Source organism: Cicer arietinum, chromosome 3 (genome assembly GCF_000331145.2).
Source record: "Cicer arietinum cultivar CDC Frontier isolate Library 1 chromosome 3, Cicar.CDCFrontier_v2.0, whole genome shotgun sequence".
In the NCBI taxonomy this organism is placed as follows: Eukaryota; Viridiplantae; Streptophyta; class Magnoliopsida; order Fabales; family Fabaceae; genus Cicer; species Cicer arietinum.
This window is the reverse complement of record NC_021162.2, coordinates 59,494,441-59,516,039: the sequence shown is the minus strand read 5'-3', so window position 1 is coordinate 59,516,039 and position 21,599 is coordinate 59,494,441. Positions and strand designations below refer to the sequence as shown.

The following is a 21,599-nucleotide window of genomic DNA, read 5'->3' as shown; positions in this document are numbered from 1 at the left end:
ACTTTTTTAATTAATTAAAACAATTTGATAATTTTATTCTAAAAGTTTAATTTCATTAAATTATTTTCGTTTTTTAAATAAAATAATAATTTTGATTTTTTTCTTAAACCATAATAAATATTTAACGTATTATATTTTTTTACTTTTATTATTATAGTAAATTTTTAATATTTTCAAATAAAATTAAATGTCTACAACATATATAAAATAATCGAGTAAATTTTACGACGTAGATTTTTTAATTAAAATAATAATAAATATATTAATCTCGTAGGTTTCTTTCTACGGATATACGATCCAGTGAATATTATTATTTATTATTATATAGAAGTATAAATAAGATAAGATACCGGACATAAAAGAAAAGACATCGATAGCAAAACTTGAATACTGTAAAAGATCGACAGATAGCTTATGTTGCAAGAACCCAATTATTACTAATTTTATTATTTTAATTTTGTGTTCAAGTACAATTATTATTGTTATTCACGCTAACGGCAATAGCTCCTTATCTTCGAGGTTAAGTGTCTGTGTCTCTACTTTCACTTTCAAATCTGCAAATTAGGTTTGTTTTTCATCCTTCTTTTAGATTTCACCACTAATCAACGCCTTCTTCTTGTTGCTCTTCCTTCAATTATCTTTTTATTTTATTTTTTATGGCTTTATTTTTATTGCATGTAAATTGATGGATAGTTGGCAAATTTGAATTTCAGATGTAGAAATTATGTTATTATTGTTGCAAATAAGCTGTTTCTGATGAATGAACCCTTCTTTTTGTTTTTCCTTTCTTGTTTCTTAATAACCAAAGCAATTTTCTTAAGTGATCACAAATCCAAATGTTGGGAGTTTGTATGTATGTACCCTGTTTGGAATTTATTTAATTTGCTTTGCATTTTGCATAAGTGTTTATTTCTATAACAAAAGTCAAACTTTTCTGGTATAAGTTATAAGTTGTTTGTTTACGTAAGCTATCCAGAATTGCATATGAAAATAAAAACAACTTAAGACATGTCATAAATGGTTTTTATTAGCTCTCTCAACAATCTTAGAATTTATTATGCTAGTTGGTAAATTCAAATAAGTTAATCTGAAAAGGTCAAACTTCTTAAGGCATTCTTTGTAGGAGTGTATGCTAGTTTGAGAATTAAACAGCATGTAATGTTTAATCAGATTATAGTAAATAAATTTATGGCTATTCGCTTATGAAAAACTCCTAGAAAGATTATAGATGTTTATAGAGAATTCAAGTGAGCTATAAAGGTTGAGCTGGAGAAGTTTATTTTAACATTTTTATGGAAAGTTATTCTTTAAAAGCTCTTGATTATTGTAAGATTCATTTAATATTTCATCTTCCATAATTGTTTCTTGAGAAGCTTATCCAATCCGGTTTGAAGTAATTTTCATTTGTCTCCCACTGTCTTTCTCATTCTCATCTTCACTTCTATAAAGAGTTAAGACACTCCTCTTCTATGATCGAGGGGGGACTGGAGAGTGTTGGCTTTTGATTCTTTAACTTCACAATTGTTGAGAATGCATAAATATTATTTCTAAATATTTTCCTTCCCCTGCTTGATTTTGCATCTTCTGATTTATCAGCCATCAGGTTTCACCTTTATTAGTCCTTTTGATTTTTGCTTTTCCTGTGCTTATTGGCTCATAACTCGCTAATCAAGTGTTGCATGATACATATATATATATATTTATTGATCAATCCCTGACTTCACTATTGTTTTCTATAATTTCTTTTTTTGTTCTGGTAGACTTTGGGGAACTTGTTCTGCTGAAATAGGCGCAGTCTTTTTAAGGCTACTTTCATTGAAGTTTACAAGTTAGTGGCTTTCAAACAATTATATGGGGAACTGCTTGGCTAAGGTGAGAATATTTGAAAACGTCAAACATACCATTTACTGTTATGCTCATTTAAAGTTGAACGTGTGAGACCTATCTTCCGTTTTCTTTGATAAACTGTACAGATAAGTACTCTCTAAACGTGTGTTGAACGTGTGTTGCATGTTTTTTTGTTGGTAAAATTGACGCATAAGAAAGAACTGCTGTTGTAACTTTGAACTGATGGTCTTTTACTTACTATGCCTTCTTTTTTTGGCCAAAAGTTACGTATTTGCGAGCCATGTCCAGAGATTAACTTTCACATCTTCAACTTGCCTATGTGAATGAGTTGTACACAGTCAGTTGCAGATAAGTTAATCAGTGATAATAAAAGCAAGAACGGAAAAACAAATATAACTGGATGCAACAATTAATGAGAACTATGTAAGAATTAGATGGTAGATTATTTTAGGTCTGCCAACTGTTCTAATTCATCTAAATATTACTCAATAATTTATAGTCCAAATTACACTGCTTAGGAGACTGATGAAAAGATTTCTTTGATTGTTTCCAAATAAATAGCTATTTCTAAGATAAGGAAGATCATGTTAGAGAGGAAAGTGAAAAGGATAGAACTAATTTGCAGTTTTGCAACTTTCATTCTCATTTTCTTCACTTATTCCCCTGCCTCACACCAAAACCTCCTCTTATTTATATTTTAATGGTGATAAAGGGTTATTCTTGACTAAGGTATAGTTCTAAAGACATCTCTTTTCTCCATCCATATTCCGGCTCATAACTGATATTGCTGTGATTTTGACCTATGAAAACACTATTTGTTATGTATGATGCACCTTTAGCCATGACTTTTCTGTTCCTAACCACCACCGGCTACCGGAAAGGAAAAGTGAAAAAGGGTTGTGTGGTACAAACACTTTTGATTGAAGACATTTTAGGTGTCCAACATATACAGTGTTTGACACCGTCACATGTAGTTACATTCAAATTATTCCATTTTTCAAGTTATTATCAGTGTCACACGTCGCTGTCAGTGTGGTGTATGGTGTCCATGTATGTGCTTCATAAGTTTAGGTGTATTGTAGCTCTTAAAGTTTGTGGTACTTCAAAGTTTCTAAACTTTGTATTTCGTCTATCTTCATCATTTATTGATGAATCAATTTACACGAGTTTCATGTTTTAAATGCTTGTAGCATCAGGATAAGGATAATGATTCTGATCAACATGTGGAGTTTGCTGCTGGGAATGTGGTACTTATTACCACAAAAGAATCTTGGGACCAAAAGTTGGAAGAAGCAAGGAAGGATGACAAAATTGTAAGTTTCACTTTCACCTCTTTTGTAATATATGTAGGAGTAGGACAAACAAATCGAAGGCCTATTTCCTTCCATTTTGTTGTGTTGTTTGGCTGAATCATTAAAACTACTGGGCATTTGTATAGTGGGTATATGGTAACATCTGTATTTTCAAAACCTCCATAATCTCGTTATGAATGTTTCGGTCATACAACCACAGAAAGAAGTCTACATGTGCGAGTCCATATTATGATATGCAGTGCTTCTTCTGCTATGCTTATGGTTTAGGGTTATTGACGAATTAACTTTTGGATCTTGTTACAATTATATTTCAGAAGCTATCAACACGTTACTGGTTCAGAATCGGATATCTTGTTAATTTCCTGCTATTTTATCTGACCAAATTGTGAAGAGCACAAGGCTAATCTTCAGGTGTCTAATGGTATAACCTGATTTCTCAAGATTGGCGTGGGGAGAACCTTCCATTGCTCTTGAAGTACTTATGAAAAAATAAATATTACAAGAATCTTGCATTAACTATGAGTTATTTTGACCAATAGTTTTTGTATAAGTTGAGCTTAACTTTGGCATCCTAATTTTTTCAATAGCTCTCTCATTTAATTACTCCATAAACATTTATAAATTTATAGGGATTTTTTCCGTTTAAGAGTCGATATATTACTTTAATTGAAAAGCTCTTACAAGATAGAAGTGAATCCAAATTAGGCCTAATCTAGTGGTGGTGTAGAATTTGTGCCAGTTAAGATATATTAGCGCTGGTTGCTGATTAGTACTCTCTTTCGCTATGACCAGTGGCAGAGCTTGGTTGATTGCTTTGAGGGGGCCAAATATTGCTTGCCTAAATATATTAAGCGAAATAATTAATTGATAATAATTTAAGTGATGGCGTATTAGTCAAGATATGTTTTTAACAGAATGAAGAACGTGGTTCGAAACCTTCAGATACCATTTTTCCATAATAAAAATGCAGAAAGAACCCACTAGGAGTCGATCTTGCATCCTCGTAGCAGCAGAATGTATAAAATGCAAAAAGAACCCACTATGAGTTGACCTCTCATTTGGTTAAAATGTATAATTTATTGATTGCAGATTTTCCAGTATATTTTTCTTAACTTTATTTTACTTGTTATGCTATATAATTTATTTTATTTGGGTATAAGTACAATAACTAATACTAAACCTCCATGTTCAACAGGTGATTGCAAATTTCAGCGCAGTGTGGTGTGGTCCTTGCAAGATAATTGCGCCATATTACTGCGAGTTGTCTGAGAAATACACATCTATGATGTTCTTATTAGTTGATGTGGATGAACTAACTGTAAGTAGTGAAGCTATAGATATTACTATTTCATATAATTTTGTTTTGTAAACAAAGTTTCTTAAGACATATTTGTGAACTAGCATTCCCCTTAAATATGGAGACAAATATCTTCGCATGCAAATAAATTATCGTATACTCCCTCTGTCTCTAAATATAATATCCTCTTGTGATTGTTCTCTGTCCATTTTTATAGGACTATTTTCAAATTTTCAACTGTATTGATTATTTCTATAGCAACATACCCTTAATAATGTTTTATCTTTTTCTGCAACTTAGAAGAAATATTAACATGAAAACATAGACGAATTCTCTTTCTTGGAGAATAACTTGTAAAATAATAGCAATTGCCAAAAATTTAAAAGTATTGTCAACTTTTCTTAATTTTCGTGATTTAGGCAATAGAATCCTATATTCTGGGATGAAGAGATTATTAAATCTTGATGTGGTAACATACTTTATTGAAATGGTCGTGTATGTTGCAGGACTTTAGCACTTCATGGGACATCAAAGCCACACCAACTTTCTTCTTTCTTAAAGATGGACAACAACTTGACAAACTTGTAGGAGCCAACAAGCCAGAGCTTGAGAAGAAGGTTGTTGCCATTGCTGATTCAGTTCCTCAGAATAATAAGCAGTGACTTGCTTTATTTCTGTCTGTAGATGCTGTGGCCTCTCTTCCGTCACAAGTCGTGAATTCATGGCCATATTGATGAGTACTTCTAAATGTTTTGCTGCGAGTGTCTTTGTATTTTTAACTTGGATGTAATGTAAATATAAATTTCAGAGTGTCTCTGATTCGAAGTAATGCTGCTGTTGTAGTGAAAAAAGCTTGTGCAAATATAAAATTTGTTCTGCATTATTAAAGAGTTTGATTCTTTTAAATAAGATATGGCTTGAGTTTTTTGAATGAAGAAAAAATAGCAAAATTACTACAGAGATCCTTTTATCTAATTTAAAGTTTTAAATTTGTTTGTCATCTTTTTCTTTTCTTTCTCAAGATGGTCTTTAAGTATTAAAATGTGAACACAATTGATTTTTTTGTTGTCGTCATTTTTCATACTGTCTTACTGTTAACTTTCAATATTTAATGGACTTGTTTGAGACAAATAGGTCCATTAGTGTTAACTTTTTAATACTTGAAATGAGCAACTAGAAAAGAAAAAAGAAAAAGATAAATGGATTTCTTGCTTTCCAAGGACTTCTCTGAGGTCTATTTATGTGACAGGCTTGCTTTCTTTTTGGCCTTATTTTGCTTGGTGTAAGTAAACATGTGTTATCTTTTTTATAAATTCATTTTAGGATAGATTTTTCTCATCCACATTTCTAAAATAAATAACACTTGATTTTGAAAGTGCATTTTTACGGATATTGTTTCAAATTTAATTTCTATCTACTGTCACTGTAAAAGTTTTATACAGAAAAATCATAATCAATTATATATTAATAGTTATAGTAAAAATCAAATATTAATGATTGTAATTGATTTACGGTGTAAGATCTCTTTATACTAAAAGGATATACAAATTAAATTCTTGTCAAAAAGTGCATTTTTTAGACAGCATAAAATTCACGTTTTTTCTTTGTATAAATCCGAAAGTTGCATAATTTTTTAGTGTCTCTAACCGCCTATGTTCTAAGAGCTAATGAGTAAAAAAATTGTTTTTTTAAAGAAAAGGATGATCAATTGATTGGCCCAATTGCAAGGCTTTCTTATCTTAATAACAAGCTTTAGAAGTATCTCAAAGTGTTTCACAAAGTGTGGACTTTATGAAAACATATAAAAAAATTTATATAATATTATCTATTTAATATTTATATAAAACAATTTAATTTAATGTTTTCTACAAAAATGTCTGATCAGAATCCATTTTCATCTTAGAGTTAGTGGTGGACTTTATGCGATACAGCCTAGCATTGCCTGTGTATGCATGGGTTGCATTCCACTTTTTCTTGACAAAAAAAGCAAGGTTTCACATTGGTTCCAGAGAGTAGTATTTTCTTAGTTGTACGAGGGAATACTTGGTTGGTTCATATAAATTTAGAGCTTGAGACATCTTTAAAAATGATATTGTTTTTTTTTTATATATATATATAAAAAAAATGAATACATACAATAAAATTAATTTTTAATGAATTTGAATTGTGAATAAAATACTCACAATTTTAAGTTTTATTAATTGATCTAACATATAACTATAAGGAAATTTATAACATAATTAATTATTAATATATCATAAATTATTTAGTTAAATTTTTTATTTTATTTGATAAGTAATTTTTTTTTGAAGTCTAAAGTAAGTGTTTTACTATTTTCTTAGTTTTTATAATTTGGTTATAAATGAATGGTATTGATATTTCATAAATAATAAAAATGTAACACCAATTAGTAGAGATTTCCCTTCCTCTCTTTCATATGTCAAGTAATGTTTGAGACTTTCCTTCTATTATAATAAAAGAGGGTAATATTTGAGACTTAGTTGATTATTTCAAACAATCGTAAATGATATCTACTCACATATATGTTGTGACCTGTGTTCAACTAAAGTCTCAAGTTTAAAATTATCTAAACCATATATTACATAAATCTTCAATGAAGTTAGTAGTTATTAGGTGTTATTTTTATTTTTATAATAGCTCTTAATCTAATATCTAATTTTTTTACAATAAAAACAATAAAGAATCGCATACACCTTATTTCACGTTTTGTAATGCAACTAACTTCATTCATTGAGACATTAACCTAAATACTCCACCTCCAGCTAATTCAAATCAAGCAATTTATACGCCAGATCACCTTCGCTATGCATTTAATTCAATCATTTTATTGACAAGTGCTACATATTTAATTTGTTAACCTTCTTTCTAAATAAAAGTTAAGATAAAGAAGACACAAGTGAAGGAATGAATAAACAAATATGACGGTGAAGTTTGGTGCTAAGTGTCACATTCATGATGAATGATTCATCAATGGAAATAGGACCCTCTCTTCATTTTTATTACCTATTTATTTATTTCTTTATATGCATACAACACAAAATGTCTACCTGTTGACAACTATATATATAAACAAAAGTTAAGCAAAACTCTCCCTTTCTAACACTTCCACACGTCCTCCTGAGTGCTTGTCCTCAATCATCATATCCTATATATTAATTATTCCACCCTTCAAAATATATATATATATATATATATAATTTTTTTAACATGATTCTTATATTTATATCAATAATAAAATAAATTGCTTAAGAAGTGCTTAAATAAATTTTTACTTCCTTAAAAAATCTTATACCTCTCCTAAGATACGGTTAAATAACACATATGTACCTTGTCTTCCTCTATTCTATAAAATAAATTATTTTTTTCTATATATATATTTTTCCTACTTTGATTGGGACAACATCCTCTTCCCCTAAATTTATTTCATAAAAACAAAATTTGGGAAGTGAATTATTTGTTTAAAATTAGAAATGTGTATATGTCATTTAAAAGCATACAATTAATAGTGCTGAAGGTCAAGAATCAAGATAGCTCCTAAGATACTTTCTTTCTTAACAAAGAAAAAGAAATAAGAGATTAATTTTGAATATTGTAAGAGTAAATATTTTTACACCGTCATCACATCACAATCACTCAAGGAGATGATAAATTTAGAAGTAGTTTTAGTAAAAGTTAAATATTTCTATTGATCATACAGTAGAGATTGGGCGACAGTGTAAAAGCTCGACGGTGTAAAAACTCTTTCCACTGATTGTATATAAATTAAATACAAGAAATAAATGGTATGGCAATTTAAAATATAAAAACAATGATAAATAAAAACATGTCAGTTTACTAACATAAGAAAATAGATGATAACTTATGAACAACAAAATAGATGTTTAAAAAGGGAGTGAGACACACCCTCATCAACCATTGTCTTGCAGGTCTTATCAATCATTGAGGAACCCTATGGTTTCCGAAGATTAAGATTACAACAACCTCAGTTACAATACATTTGCTCTTCAATCTTTTATGTCCACATATTACAACTTCTTAGATACTCATAATGAATCAGAAACAATAATACAAACAAAAGGAATAATAATAATAATAATATTAAGAAAATTAACAAGTAAAGTTCAGATTTGCTTTAAGCAGATTGCACTACCCAACTTGATTGAGTGTTTGAACGTGTAAGGAATTCATACCAGATGAACCTTAACGCCCTTTTGGATTCATGATCTGTGAAAAAACAGCACTAGGAGTTAACCCATCAGAATCTTCACTAGCCAAACTTCTACCTCCAATACTCATTGACAAGCCACTGCTTTTGGAATCAGTTACATTACCATCGTAACCCGGCAACGCATCCAACTCCTTCTTTCCTTTCAAATCTGTAAACAATGGCTCATCTTCGCCGTGTATTCCACCAAAACCATTTCCACTCTCTTCCGCGCTTTCTTGCAGCTGCAAAGCAAATTCCAGGTTCCACAAGACATCCCCCATGGATGGCCTTTCAATGCTTTGGTCAGCCACGCACTTCATCGCTGTCTCGGCGAACTTCTTAAAGCATTCGGGAGCTATCTTGCCCTTCAAATAAGGATCACTGATTTGGTCAAGAATGCCTTTTTTGTAGCAATGAGCTGCCCATTCAGCTAGACTCACTTGCTCTTTAGCTAGGGTTGGGTTCAAAGCCGGGCGAGCGCAGAGTATCTCAAATAGAACCACACCAAATGAGTACACATCGGATTTGTCGGTCAGTTGCTGCCTCCTGAAGTATTCCGGATCCAAGTACCCAAAACTACCCTTTACCACAGTACTCACATGTGTATTATCCAATGTAGGACCTGTTTTCGACAATCCAAAATCAGAAACCTTGGCCACCCACTTCTCATCTAGTAAAATGTTTGTTGTCTTCACGTCACGGTGGATGATAGTGTGTTTAGCACCGGTGTGAAGATAATGCAAACCCCGAGCAGCTCCAATGCATATCTCAAGCCTTTGCTTCCACGGCAGTGGAGGTTTCTGTGTCTTGTATAGATGCTCCCTGAGTGTTCCATAGGCCATGTGATCATAGACAAGGATCATTTCAGTGTTCTCTTCACAGTATCCAATCAGCGAAACAAGGTGGCGATGACGAAGTTTAGAGAGCATTTCAATTTCAGTTTGGAATTCGTGCACACCCTGTTCAGAAAGTGGATTCCCACGTTTAATTGCGACTTTAGTCGATCCGCCGTCAATTTCTCCTTTGTAAACCTTGCCAAATCCTCCCACACCGAGAATCAAAGCCTCGTCAAAGTTGTTTGTAGCAGCCTTGATTTCAGCAAATGAGAAATGACGACAAAGGTTTTGTGGAAGTGAGGATGTGTAACTTCCTGTTGTGTTGGTCTTGGCAGAAGCCGCAGAGTGTGAATTACCATAAAGTGAAAGTGGAAGCCAGCCAGATGGTCCTTCACTTGTACTAGAATCTTTTCTACGCCTACGGCGACGAGATGTGCTGAAAGCATATAGCCCAATCACAAGTAATAAAACAACTCCGGCACCAACACCTCCAGCTATAAGACCTGTATGACTGTTAGATTTACCGTGACTTGATTGCCTAGCCATTGACGGGTCAATTAAGTCCTGCAAAGGAAGAGGAGGAGGGTTTGTCCCTGCCAGATTACCATTACTATCACTGACTTTGAATATCTCTACTCCATTCAAGATTGCATCGTAGTACTGCGGTTTAGCAGCTGTATCTGGATGCAATGCAAGCCATAGGTCCTGCCTTGGTTGCCCATTAGGAACAAATACAACATAATCTTTATGCACCGGAACCCCGTTTGAATGTGGAAGATTAAAAGTATCTGCCCATGCAATAACATCAGCCCCGCCAAAAGCAGTTTGATTAGAGATGAATATATTAAATACTCTTTCATTAATCTTGGTTATCGTCGTTGTGCCCTCACAAAAGTGAAGTCTCACAAGATAGGAAAACCCAGAATCAATTGAGAATATCCAAGTTAAGTTGTAATTCGAGTTGATATTGGCATCCGGACCCATCGATCTGGCCGTCAAGTAAACATCAGTTGGAGCAATATAAGATGGTGTTCCAGGAGGATACTCAATCTTCACTTGTGGATCAGCAGTCTCAGTAACTCCAAACCCGGCCCCATAGATGAAAGGCACGTCATCACTCCATGACCTAAACATGCCGGTATCATGAGAAGGCGAAATATCATTCCCACCCACATTTAACCTATAAATATTCTCAAGAGCAGTGCTGTTGTCAATGGTGAAGATATTATTTGTACCAACAATCATGGTATCAGTAGAACTATAAATATCAGGCATCGAAACAATCTCAATCCCATTAACAAATGCATATGCATTAGTTGCTTTGGGAGATGGAGTAAAAGTCACATTCAAGGTACCTCCATCAACATGGATGGAATATTCCTTCACAATATAATCATAATTCAAACCCAAAGTGGTCTCAAGAACACTGAAGTTACTGAGCACACTGTAGGATTGCGACGTCACACCAAATCGGGCATCGGATACATTTAGACCCGAATAAGAAGCAGCATAAAAATACAACCGGAGAAACTTCCAACCAGAAGCCACAGGAAAACTGTAGGTATACTGCGATTGAAATATCCGTGCCGTCATGAATGGAACTTGAGGGACGGCAGGGTCTTGAGCTGCAGCCTGTGATGTGGTCGATTTTCCAGTTAAAGAACCAAACTTGGAACCATTGTCAGTGGTCCATTCACGGCCATCAGGGTCAGAACTAACAGCAGGGCCACCACAATTTAACAGAATTTTATCGGTAGGCTTAAAATCTGCTGCTAGAACAAGTTCTATAGCTAACATCATAGACAGAAACAATGGAACATAAACAAAATATCTATTTATGTTCCTCATTATCACACACAAGTCCAAACCCACAAAACCCTTGTTTTGCTTTGTAATTACAATGAATCTAAACACACCCAGAATTGTATAACCAACAAACAGCTTAAATTTGATTAAAAGATCTGATTTTTACAACACCAAGATCAGAAAAGTAAAGTGGGGTTATGATGAACTTGGACCCAATATATTCCTAAATCAACAAAATAAAAGGATGGAAAATGATGAGCTAGATTCACGGTTAACATGAGATGAAGGTGAAGGTGGTGGGAATGAAGAGAAGTGAGGGGGGTTTTTACCTTATGCCATGGGAACAAGAGGATGTGAAAGAGGAAGCAACTCGGTGAGTCAAAGCGGAACGATCCCGTGTATTTAGGGTTGGATTAGAGTTGCCAGTTGGAAATACCAGACATAGAGAGAATTTGGAAGAAGGAAATGGAGTGAGAAAATTAACAAAAACAAAAACTTAAATGCTGCACCCAACTTGTAACTCACATTATCATTTATTATTCTAAAGTTAGTTTTCATACAGTTAAATATTTTAAATATTAAAGGATTGTAATTCATTGTTGAAGTTAAATATAGAATGATTGTGATTTTAATATTGATTGTTTATATAAATTAAATTATTTAGTTTTAGTAAATTGTTTATAATTCTAAATTCTTTTATATTTAAACATAAAAATATATTGATATAATTTTTATTTTATTTTATACTTTGCTTAAAATATTTTATTTATAAATTTATCATTTTTTACTGCATTATTTAAATGGTCATATAAATTTTTATAATTTTATTTTTAGCAAAAAGTATCTTCAAGTTAGTAAAAGTAAAAGTAATAATAACCTTAGAGTTAAAAAGCAAATAGAAATAAATACTATTCCTATGTCCCTTTTTATAAATAAATACAAATTTTTTTCCACATAATATTAAAAAAAATAGTTGATGAATATAATGTACCTATTTATTGAAAAGATATATTTTTAAAATATCTTTTGAATTTGAATATGCTTAATTTTAAATTTCCATCTTCTAAATAAATTAATAGTATTTTTAGTTCTAATAAATTAATATTATTAATAAGACACATTTTTTAAAGTTTATGTATCTAATAATTTGACAACAATCTTATATTTTTCTTTAAATATATATATTTTTAAATGCTTATGATTAAGCCAGAGAGTATATAATTTCCCTTAACAAATTTAATAATTGATTTACTCATTCATGTATTGTCACACATTATAAAAATAATTATCACTTTTTAAGTTAGTTTGCATTTAAAATAAATATATTCATTTAACTTAAAGTGTATCATTATTTTAATTAAATTTATTCATTATAAAAATGAAGATATTTTAATTGTTCATGACAATTATTTGAAGTATATCTTTTTGGATTCGTAACTATTTGTAATATCTATTATTTTATTTAATTATTTTCTTAATAAAACTTCACATACCTTAGTTTTGCTAGTTAGTTAGTGATGCTCTTTTAAAATACCCCGTAATAATTTACCTAAATTTTCTCTTTTATGATATGTTTAATAAATATTATAAAGACATAATATAATATTATATTATAGTATTTCTTTTCAGTGTTATTAACCGACCTGATATATAATATGCTAATAAAATAAATCTTTTAAAGTTTTTTTACAAAGGTAATGAATCTTCTACATTCTTGTTTCTGTCTTTCTTTTGGTAGTTACTTGCTGTGGCATACAAAAATTTGTCTTTGGATATGCGTAATTGGAGGCGATACTTGTTCAATTTGAAGGATGATTGTGATTATAATTAAAAAATTATTATTAATATATGGTGCTGGGAATGTCTCACTCTCAATGAAAAAAACCACACACGTTGTTAGTTTACTTTTTTTATTTTTAAGAAAATCGTTAGTGGTGGTTGTTTTTCGACAAAACTTTTAGTCGTATTTCTTACTCTTAATTGAAAAAGTCACCAACTACGAGCAATTTATTAAAGGTCATTAATATTTATAACAATTTGCATATTATTCATAAATGTTTTCACATCCACGGTAGAAATTAAAATTTAAAAAATTATAAAATAAACATCAATTACTTATCAACTAAATCAACATTCATGGTTAGTGATATTATCAATTCATTATATCATATTACAATATATTTTTCAAATGAATAAAATAATTAAGTATAGGATCTAACTCATATTTTTCTCTTAGATATTTTAGAATTTATTAAAAATAAAACAACATTTAATGTGTTAAAGTGAAAATTTAAATACAATTTTTATTCTCATTAAGGACGACAAAATTAAGATATTGAGTTTTGGTGTGTGATTGCAGTACTATAGAACATTTTGTAAAAGAAATAAAAAAGCCGAACATATAAGCGCGTATGTATGTCTGCGTAGTGTGTAGTTTAAGTGTGTGAAACAACTAACAGACGCGTTTTCTTATACGTGTCTTTGCTGTCATCATGCACTGCTCGGCTTAATGTTTTTTTAATTTAACTTTTATAAATAAAATAAATTATAAAGTGTACAACAACTCTTGAGTTTTTAGGATCCGTTTAAATTGATCATCAAAGTTTTGTAAGTTTAAAAATTTTATGGGTCCATTTGAAGTGATGGTTAGTTTTTTACTTTTGGTTTTCAAAAATAATTTCAAAATTAGAGTATCTTTGGGTAAATTGAAGTTGACTTCATTAAAATTCAATTTCAAAAACAGTTCTTCTCTTAAAATTCAATTTTTTAATAATTTTTTATTTTATTTTAAAATTAATATAACAATTTAATTTTTTAAACTAAAAAAAAATGAGATTTTAAAATTTTAATTTTAATTTTAAAATTAACATATTACCACTTTGAGATACATTATTCCAACAATTATTAACTACTATTATCAAACACCTACCTCTAATCATCGCTACTATTATCTGCCACTACCATTTTAGATAACGTTGTTGGAGATAAAATATAAATTTATTGAAGATTTGAATCATGAATTTAATAAATATATAATTTTTTTTAAATTAATAATGAATTTTTTGGATTTTGTTTGAAGATGATGATGAATTTTTGTAAAAAAATGATAATATTATTGATATTTTAAGATATAAAAAATCAACTAGTTACTTAAAATTAAATAAGTGATCAAATTAAAAAAAATAAATAAATGATTGAATTGTTACTTGAAATTACATTAAAGTACCATATGAAATATTTTGGTTTAAATAAATTACTCCATCCATCCCTCTCAAAATAAATATCTTATTTGCAACTTTTTTTTTATATAAAATTATTTATCATTTTACAATATTTATCATTTTTTTCTAAAATATATATCTTTATTTATCATATCTTAACTCATCTAATAACTCCATTTACTATAGTTAATATGAGTATTTTAGTAAATAGAACTTTTTTTTATAATTAAATTCAACATATTTAATTATTTTCTTAAAAATCATGTACAATTCAAATCAAATATTTAAAATGAGACGATAAGAATATAAATTTTTAAATAATTAAATTAAATTTAATTATTTCATATTTCATATTTATTATTTATGTGTCAATATTTTTAATATTTAATAAATTTATAACAAAATTGAATAAAAAATGATTTAATTTAAATAAAATAAAAAATTAAATATTTAACAGAATTGAAATTAAAAACTTAAATTAAAGACTCAGTTCAAATTAAAACTCAAACTTAAAATTAGATTTACTTTTTGAAAATTTCTTAACATAAAATAAAAAAATATGTCCAACACACACTGTCCAATTTTTTGTTATGGATTAAATTAGTGGTGTACACAAGTGCACCTATTGATGAAGCAGTAGATAGAGTTTATTCAACAGCAAGGTTGTATGATATTAGAAATATATAAAAATTATAAATTAAAAATTAAGTTAGTTACTGATTAGTTAATGTGTATTAAGACTTAATGTAATCATTTCAGTTATTTTTTCTTTATTTGTAATGTTTTATTGTCATTAAAACAAAAGAGTTTTAAACTTTTCTTTCAATGTCATGTTTCATAACATTTAATGTACAACATTGTAGTTTCATGGAAGAGGTTGGAATATTTGACATTGTCACTTATTCGCCACACCTGTGCTTCAAATTCAAGCTGAAGCGGACATACATAATATTGGGATCAAAATACCAATTTTGGTGTCAACATATTAAAGCACATTGTTTTATTTTTATTTTTCTTATATAAAATAAGAAAAACACTTAAATACAATTTTGACATTTTGATAGTTGAGCTAAGTTTTACAAATTATTAAAGTATGTTATTATAGATTAAAATTGTCAACAATTTCACAATTATACTCTTTTATTTTTTTAATGATTCACAATTATATTCTATCAATCTCATGTTTTGCTTTTTATTATTATTATTATTATTATTATTATTATTATTATTATTATTATTATTATTATTATTATTATTATTATTATTAATTTTTTTTAACTCTAACAAAAGAAAATATTTATGTACAAACTTAAATTATTTTTGATCGATGTATCTTGCAACGAATAATTAAAATCATATTGCAACATTGACCTCTCTTCTACAAAATTAAAAAATGTAAAATTATTTCAACATATATAATTTCATTCAACTCTAACGATCTCTACTTTAATTCAGAATTATTTATCTTTAGATTCTATAGTTTAGTTCTAAATAATTATTTTCAACATAAATAATATATTTCACTTGAAACTAAATCATTTTAAAAAATTTCACTTGAATCTAAATCATTTCAAGAATTTCTACTTAAAACTAAAATACTCCAAGAATTTTCACTCGAAGTTAAACCACTCAAAGAAATCTCACCCGAAGTTAAACCACTCCAAAAAATTTCATTTGAAAATAAATCCACAATTTTTATTCTATGTGCTGAAAGCCAAACTAAAAATATATGGTGCAACTACGTGTTGACTTTCTTAAAAAATTATCTAACAATTGACATAATCTCGCAACACACATTATACCATTGTCAACTAATGCTTATGTACTATTCAACACATCACTATCTTAAATTTTACAGAAGACAAAATTAATTCTTCTATCAAATTTATTTATATCAAACTTGACAATTGAACTTAAGACTACTTAAGTACCAACTCTTTTCTAGCCAAACCTTTCCAAATGGCATTTTTCTGTGACCGAACCAAAAGTTATAATACTAGATGTTGGGGAGTTCGAGGATAAAAAGGCAGCAACGGACCAAATGCTTAAAGACCGCAAGAGACTTTGACACCACATATCCAGCCAAAACCTTAAAATAATGAATATATGTATCACCTATTTTATATATCCAACATTTAGCTCATTGATAGTCGATGTGAGACTTAACCATTTACATTTGAATCCAACAATTAGGGTTAATACAACAAATTAACAGAGGAAATGAAGATTAGTGCCTTATAACTTAATCTCATATTCATTTATCTTGCTTTAGATAAATCAAACCCCGATTATTAAATGTCTCAATAGTAAGAACGCCGCATATTCTGAAGTTCTACTTAAAGTAATGACATCGGTCATCGTTGGAATTTTAAACGATTTTCAAACCCTGATTCACCGCAATTGTCATGTATAATATGTAAGTTGTAATGTTAATTTTCTCACAGTAATCTGTAATTAAGTTCTCAACAGAAGCAGATGAACAATGTTTATTAAATAGAAATGAAGCTAATCATATACAAGTTGGGAATTTTATTTAATTCAGAAATAAACAAGCTTATTTCAGTTAACAACAGTGCCTCCAAAACCTACAATCCGACAGTGTTCTAGTCTTCTAGAACTCATCATGCTACTGGTTTCAGCACATACATTTTACAAGTATGTGAATCAACTGTTGCACTCAACTTATCCACAAAATATCTCTCCAATGTCTTGTGCTGCATGCATCATAACAATTAAGACAAAAACACCTTATTAATACTAGTATTAATAATCTCACTGTCCAACAAAGTATAATGAAACATATATAAAAAGTACAAAAGCATGCAACATAGCTGTGTTGAGATTGAATTATCTTGCAAAAGCCTCTCATTGTGTAAAGTAAACACTTTAAGCATATGTCTGACTCTCTTCTTTTCTCTTATATTCTTGTGTTAGAGTGCTGAGAGATATAATTCAGGTATTGCTTTGAAGAGTGTCAATGTACTGAAGGTTTTGAGTGAAGTCTACGCTTAGAAAAAAAATTCATATAGTGCTATTCTCTAGTTGTCATTAGACAACAATCGTGGTTTTTTCTCCAGTTTTAGAATTTCCACGTTACTTTTTTGTGTTTGATTATGTTCCTTTAATTTCTCTACGTCCATTTTTTCCAATAGTATAAGAAAACAACATAAATTGAATGTATACTACACTAAAATTAATTAAAACAATACCTCCCAAAGGTCTCTTGCTTGAACAACACTTTTTGGAGGAATGCCAATGTCATCCCAATTGGCTGTTATAGCCAGATGCTGCTGAGGGCCTCTGTTAAGCAACACAACAACTACTCTGTATCCTGACAGAGGACCTGCCCATATCTATCCACAAAAACATTCCAATAAGAACAATTCTTGAATAAACTTAGTGCAAATTAATTAGGCACAATCAATCAAAAAGCACACAATTATGCAATAAAGAGATCTCGGCTGTTAGATTAAGATTGTATGTATTATATTTTGACTTCACCAAATTGTCTTTGAAATGCAACTCAAAATATAAGTAGTTTGATTAAGATTGAACGACCGAGATCCATGGTTGTGTGAATGAAGAGAATCCAATTCACTACAAGCAGTGTTCAAAACAAAATTATATGTTGTATTCATATCGAAAATTACCTCAAGATCACCTTCCATTCTAACCTTTTTAGCTTGTACACCAAGTGAATCTATTGCGATAATAAGAGATAAAAGTTAATATGAGTAGCATCTACAATGATTAGGAAACCACAAAATGGCAAATTATGCATCACCTTGGTTAACTGCAATAACTTCCTTATTAGAGACTATATCCATAGTCTCTTTAGTCACATTTCTAACATCACAGCCTAGAAGAAGGGGAGCCTGCAATAATTAAACCTTCATAAGTGAAAAAAGAAGAACAAAATAATACATGATATTTCACATAAATCAAGATAGAACCTTTGAAATGGCCCACAAACTGAAGTGAACAATGTATTCATCTTTTGTCATTCCTCCATTTCCAACCTCAAGCATGTCAGGATCTATTAAGTTAAAATGTTTATAATGTATATCTTGACTCATAAACAACTTAATTAAGCGATTGTGTATAAGCTATTTCTATAACAAAATTGTTTTCATAAATTATCTTGGAGAGCTTATGGAAATAACTGAAAATAGCTTACAGAAACATGTATTAAGCTATTTTCCATAATCTCTTCCAAAGAGTCTCACAAGTGCTTATGCTGATAGATAAGTTCAAATGAGCCAATATCTTTCACAAAATGTTACTATGCTAATAAAATACTAACCATTCCAGCCACCAGGTCTTGCAAACTCAGCATAAACTTCATTCATGTCAGCCCTTGAAATCATACTGCAAAAAACAAGTTATTTTACTAGCTAGTATGCTAAGGATGTTCAACATTATTAAACACCATCCTTTTTCACTTTTCAAAACTACTAGTTAAAAAAAATTGAGTGCATGGTTTTTACCTTTCCCATGAATCATTTATGTCATTAGTAGTTCTCCAACTATTTCCAACTTTAGCACCCCACATAGCTGGGTGCATATCTCCCCTAACAAACAAACAAAGTTTTTTTAGAAGGGAGTATTTAAAATTAGAAGAACAATAAGATGCTAAAATAGAATAATTACCATTCACATAGCGAAAAGAAGATTGGTCGACCTGTCTTCATTAAAGCCTGCGTCATAACAGGATACCTGTATATAACAAGGCCATAGTTTGAGCTAAGTGTTGAAGGAGTTAAAAGGCCGAGCTTCAAATTCTAGTGAAGGAGAAATAATCAACATAACAACTAATATACTAACATTTGTCTATAAAAAAAAAAAAGCGATGGTTTTCAAAACTATGTATAAAATATTATAAGATACAATTCTATCAAGGAAACTACAACACTAGTAGTATGATATACAAAATTGCAAATATATTTTGTACTACCTTACAGTAGGCTTTGATTCATCATTGTAACAATTATCATACTTCAAGTAATCAATGCCCTATTCAAGCAAAATAAAAATAATTGGTTATATTATAGCTATTGATAAGTATATGCTAAGAAAAATATTAACAAAAAAATAAGCACAATTTTAATTAGTACCCATGATGCAAAAGTTTTGGCATCTTGGAACTCATGACCTAGTGAACCAGGCATCTTTTTGCTACAAGTAAAATACCTATGAAAGACCAACATAAAGATTGGTTAGAAAGTAATGAGAAAAAAAATGCATGGGGATAATTTGTGTTTATGTACCCTGCATCTGAATAAATTCCAAGCTTAAGACCCTTGCTGTGAACATAATCTGCTAGAGCTTTGATTCCAGAAGGAAATGTTGATTTCTTTGCCACCAGATTACCCTAAAAAAAAACAATGTTTGGAAGAAAAAATTTAATTTATTTGAAAACAAGAACATGCAGAAATCAAATAAGAAAGCAGAACGAATCACGCAAAAATCATATCATTTATACCTTATCGTCGCGATTAATTTCAGCCCAACAATCATCTGCAACAACCAAAAAAATTGTAGATGAAGGTTAATTGCATGTGCTTATGATTTTTGCAAAGTAAAAAATTGAAATTAAAAAAAGTTAATAATAATGATAATAGACTTTAAGATTAAGTGTTTTCATGTACCTATGTTGACATAGGTGTATCCAAGTTTAGCTAGACCAGTTGAAACAAGAGCATCAGCTGTAAATTCATACAGAAAATTTACAATCAGCTTGAATTATTAATTGAGTAAACATGTGTAACAAAAATCAAATGCTAGCTAGTTTCTCATATGTATAGATAGTTTTATATAAATTCATAAATTAATTATCATATATACATAAATCACATAAACTAACTATAGTAAATGACCAAATACCAGTTTCTCGGATGATTTTTTCATTAATTTGACAGTTGAAATGATTCCAACTGTTCCACCTGTATAGAAAAATAAATGTTATAAAAAATATAAACATTAGTATCATAAATCATTAGATGCATTAGATATGAAGGTAAAAAAAAAAAAAAAAAAATTCTCAGGATTTTCCTTGCTAAGACATTATTACTGCTAAAAAGCACTCATACCCCATAGGAGGAGTTTTAGAAAGGCCATTAGCAAGAAGGTTTCTTCTGAGATTTTCCTCATAGTTGTTGTTCTCTAATGATGATGCAGTGACACAAAGCAACCAAATATGCAAAAGGGTCACCAAAATCACCACCATCTCACATCCAATCTTTCTCTCCATTCTGTTGTTCCCTTTAGCAGCCACTATTCACTTCACTTTCTCAGTTGCAGTGAGAGAGAGAGTGTCCCTTATCTTTCTATAACCAAAAAAATAGAAAAGACTAGTATGTTACTTAAGTCCAAACAAAGTCACTGTTTTTTAACTGTGATGTCAATGTATGAATATTGATGGAGTTATTATATTATTAGTTTTATGACAATTAAGTTGCATGATTCTCCAAGAAAAGTCCAAATAAAAAAATTCAAATGGTACCATTTATTATTTGTTATTTTCGTTTTGATGTATGGCCTTAATATTAAAATTGGATAAGAACAAAATTAAGAAGCTAGGTGTATGTTGTATAGTAGATAGTAGTGACAGGTTAGTGTATGTCATGTTTCCTTTCACGTGCAGATTTGCAGTAATCAATTACTAACCTTCTGGCTAATGTTTTCTAAGTTCCATATGAATACCCAAATATAAAGTTTTTATACTCTTCTTAATTGTTGATGGTTTTCCTATTATTATTAAAGTAAAGTATAATAATATTTTGAAGAATATGTTTATAGTAATTATTAAAGGATAATATAAAAAAAAATTACATTAAAATTTGTGAATGAAATTCATTTTTAAATAACTTTTAAGACAGAGAATACTTATGAAAGAATCAATATTTATTTTGTATTAAAAATTATACAGTATTTACAAATTTAGTACTCCTTCTCTCTTATTATAAGTATCTATTAAAGAAACACTAAATTTTTATCATGAAAGTCTAAAACAACACTAGTTTTTGAAGTTAATTCTATTTTTATTATCAT

General features: G+C 29.7%; 3 protein-coding genes across 3 annotated transcripts; 1 reads left to right on the top strand and 2 right to left on the bottom strand.

Moving 5' to 3' along the window:
- The first annotated feature begins 358 nt into the window (after positions 1-358).
- LOC101504235 (thioredoxin H-type) lies at positions 359-5,346 on the top strand. Its single transcript, XM_004492524.4, has 5 exons — positions 359-565; positions 1,761-1,872; positions 3,039-3,161; positions 4,357-4,479; positions 4,965-5,346. The coding sequence occupies exons 2-5, from the start codon at positions 1,852-1,854 to the stop codon at positions 5,118-5,120; spliced, it is 423 nt and encodes a 140-aa protein (XP_004492581.1). The 5' UTR covers positions 359-565; positions 1,761-1,851; the 3' UTR covers positions 5,121-5,346.
- A 2,945-nt stretch (positions 5,347-8,291) lies between these two features.
- Positions 8,292-11,838, bottom strand: LOC101503915 (receptor-like protein kinase FERONIA). The gene has a single exon (XM_004492522.4). It carries the CDS (start codon positions 11,368-11,370, stop codon positions 8,680-8,682), a length of 2,691 nt encoding a protein of 896 aa, XP_004492579.1. The 5' UTR covers positions 11,371-11,838; the 3' UTR covers positions 8,292-8,679.
- A 5,187-nt stretch (positions 11,839-17,025) lies between these two features.
- Positions 17,026-20,922, bottom strand: LOC101503593 (alpha-galactosidase 1). Its single transcript, XM_004492521.4, has 15 exons — positions 20,639-20,922; positions 20,433-20,491; positions 20,198-20,254; positions 20,032-20,066; positions 19,817-19,920; positions 19,664-19,739; positions 19,504-19,562; positions 19,200-19,265; positions 19,037-19,120; positions 18,853-18,917; positions 18,503-18,585; positions 18,334-18,424; positions 18,200-18,249; positions 17,759-17,902; positions 17,026-17,263 (listed from the first exon to the last, which is right to left on the bottom strand). The coding sequence occupies exons 1-15, from the start codon at positions 20,797-20,799 to the stop codon at positions 17,171-17,173; spliced, it is 1,227 nt and encodes a 408-aa protein (XP_004492578.1). The 5' UTR covers positions 20,800-20,922; the 3' UTR covers positions 17,026-17,170.
- Between the last annotated feature and the right edge of the window lie 677 nt (positions 20,923-21,599).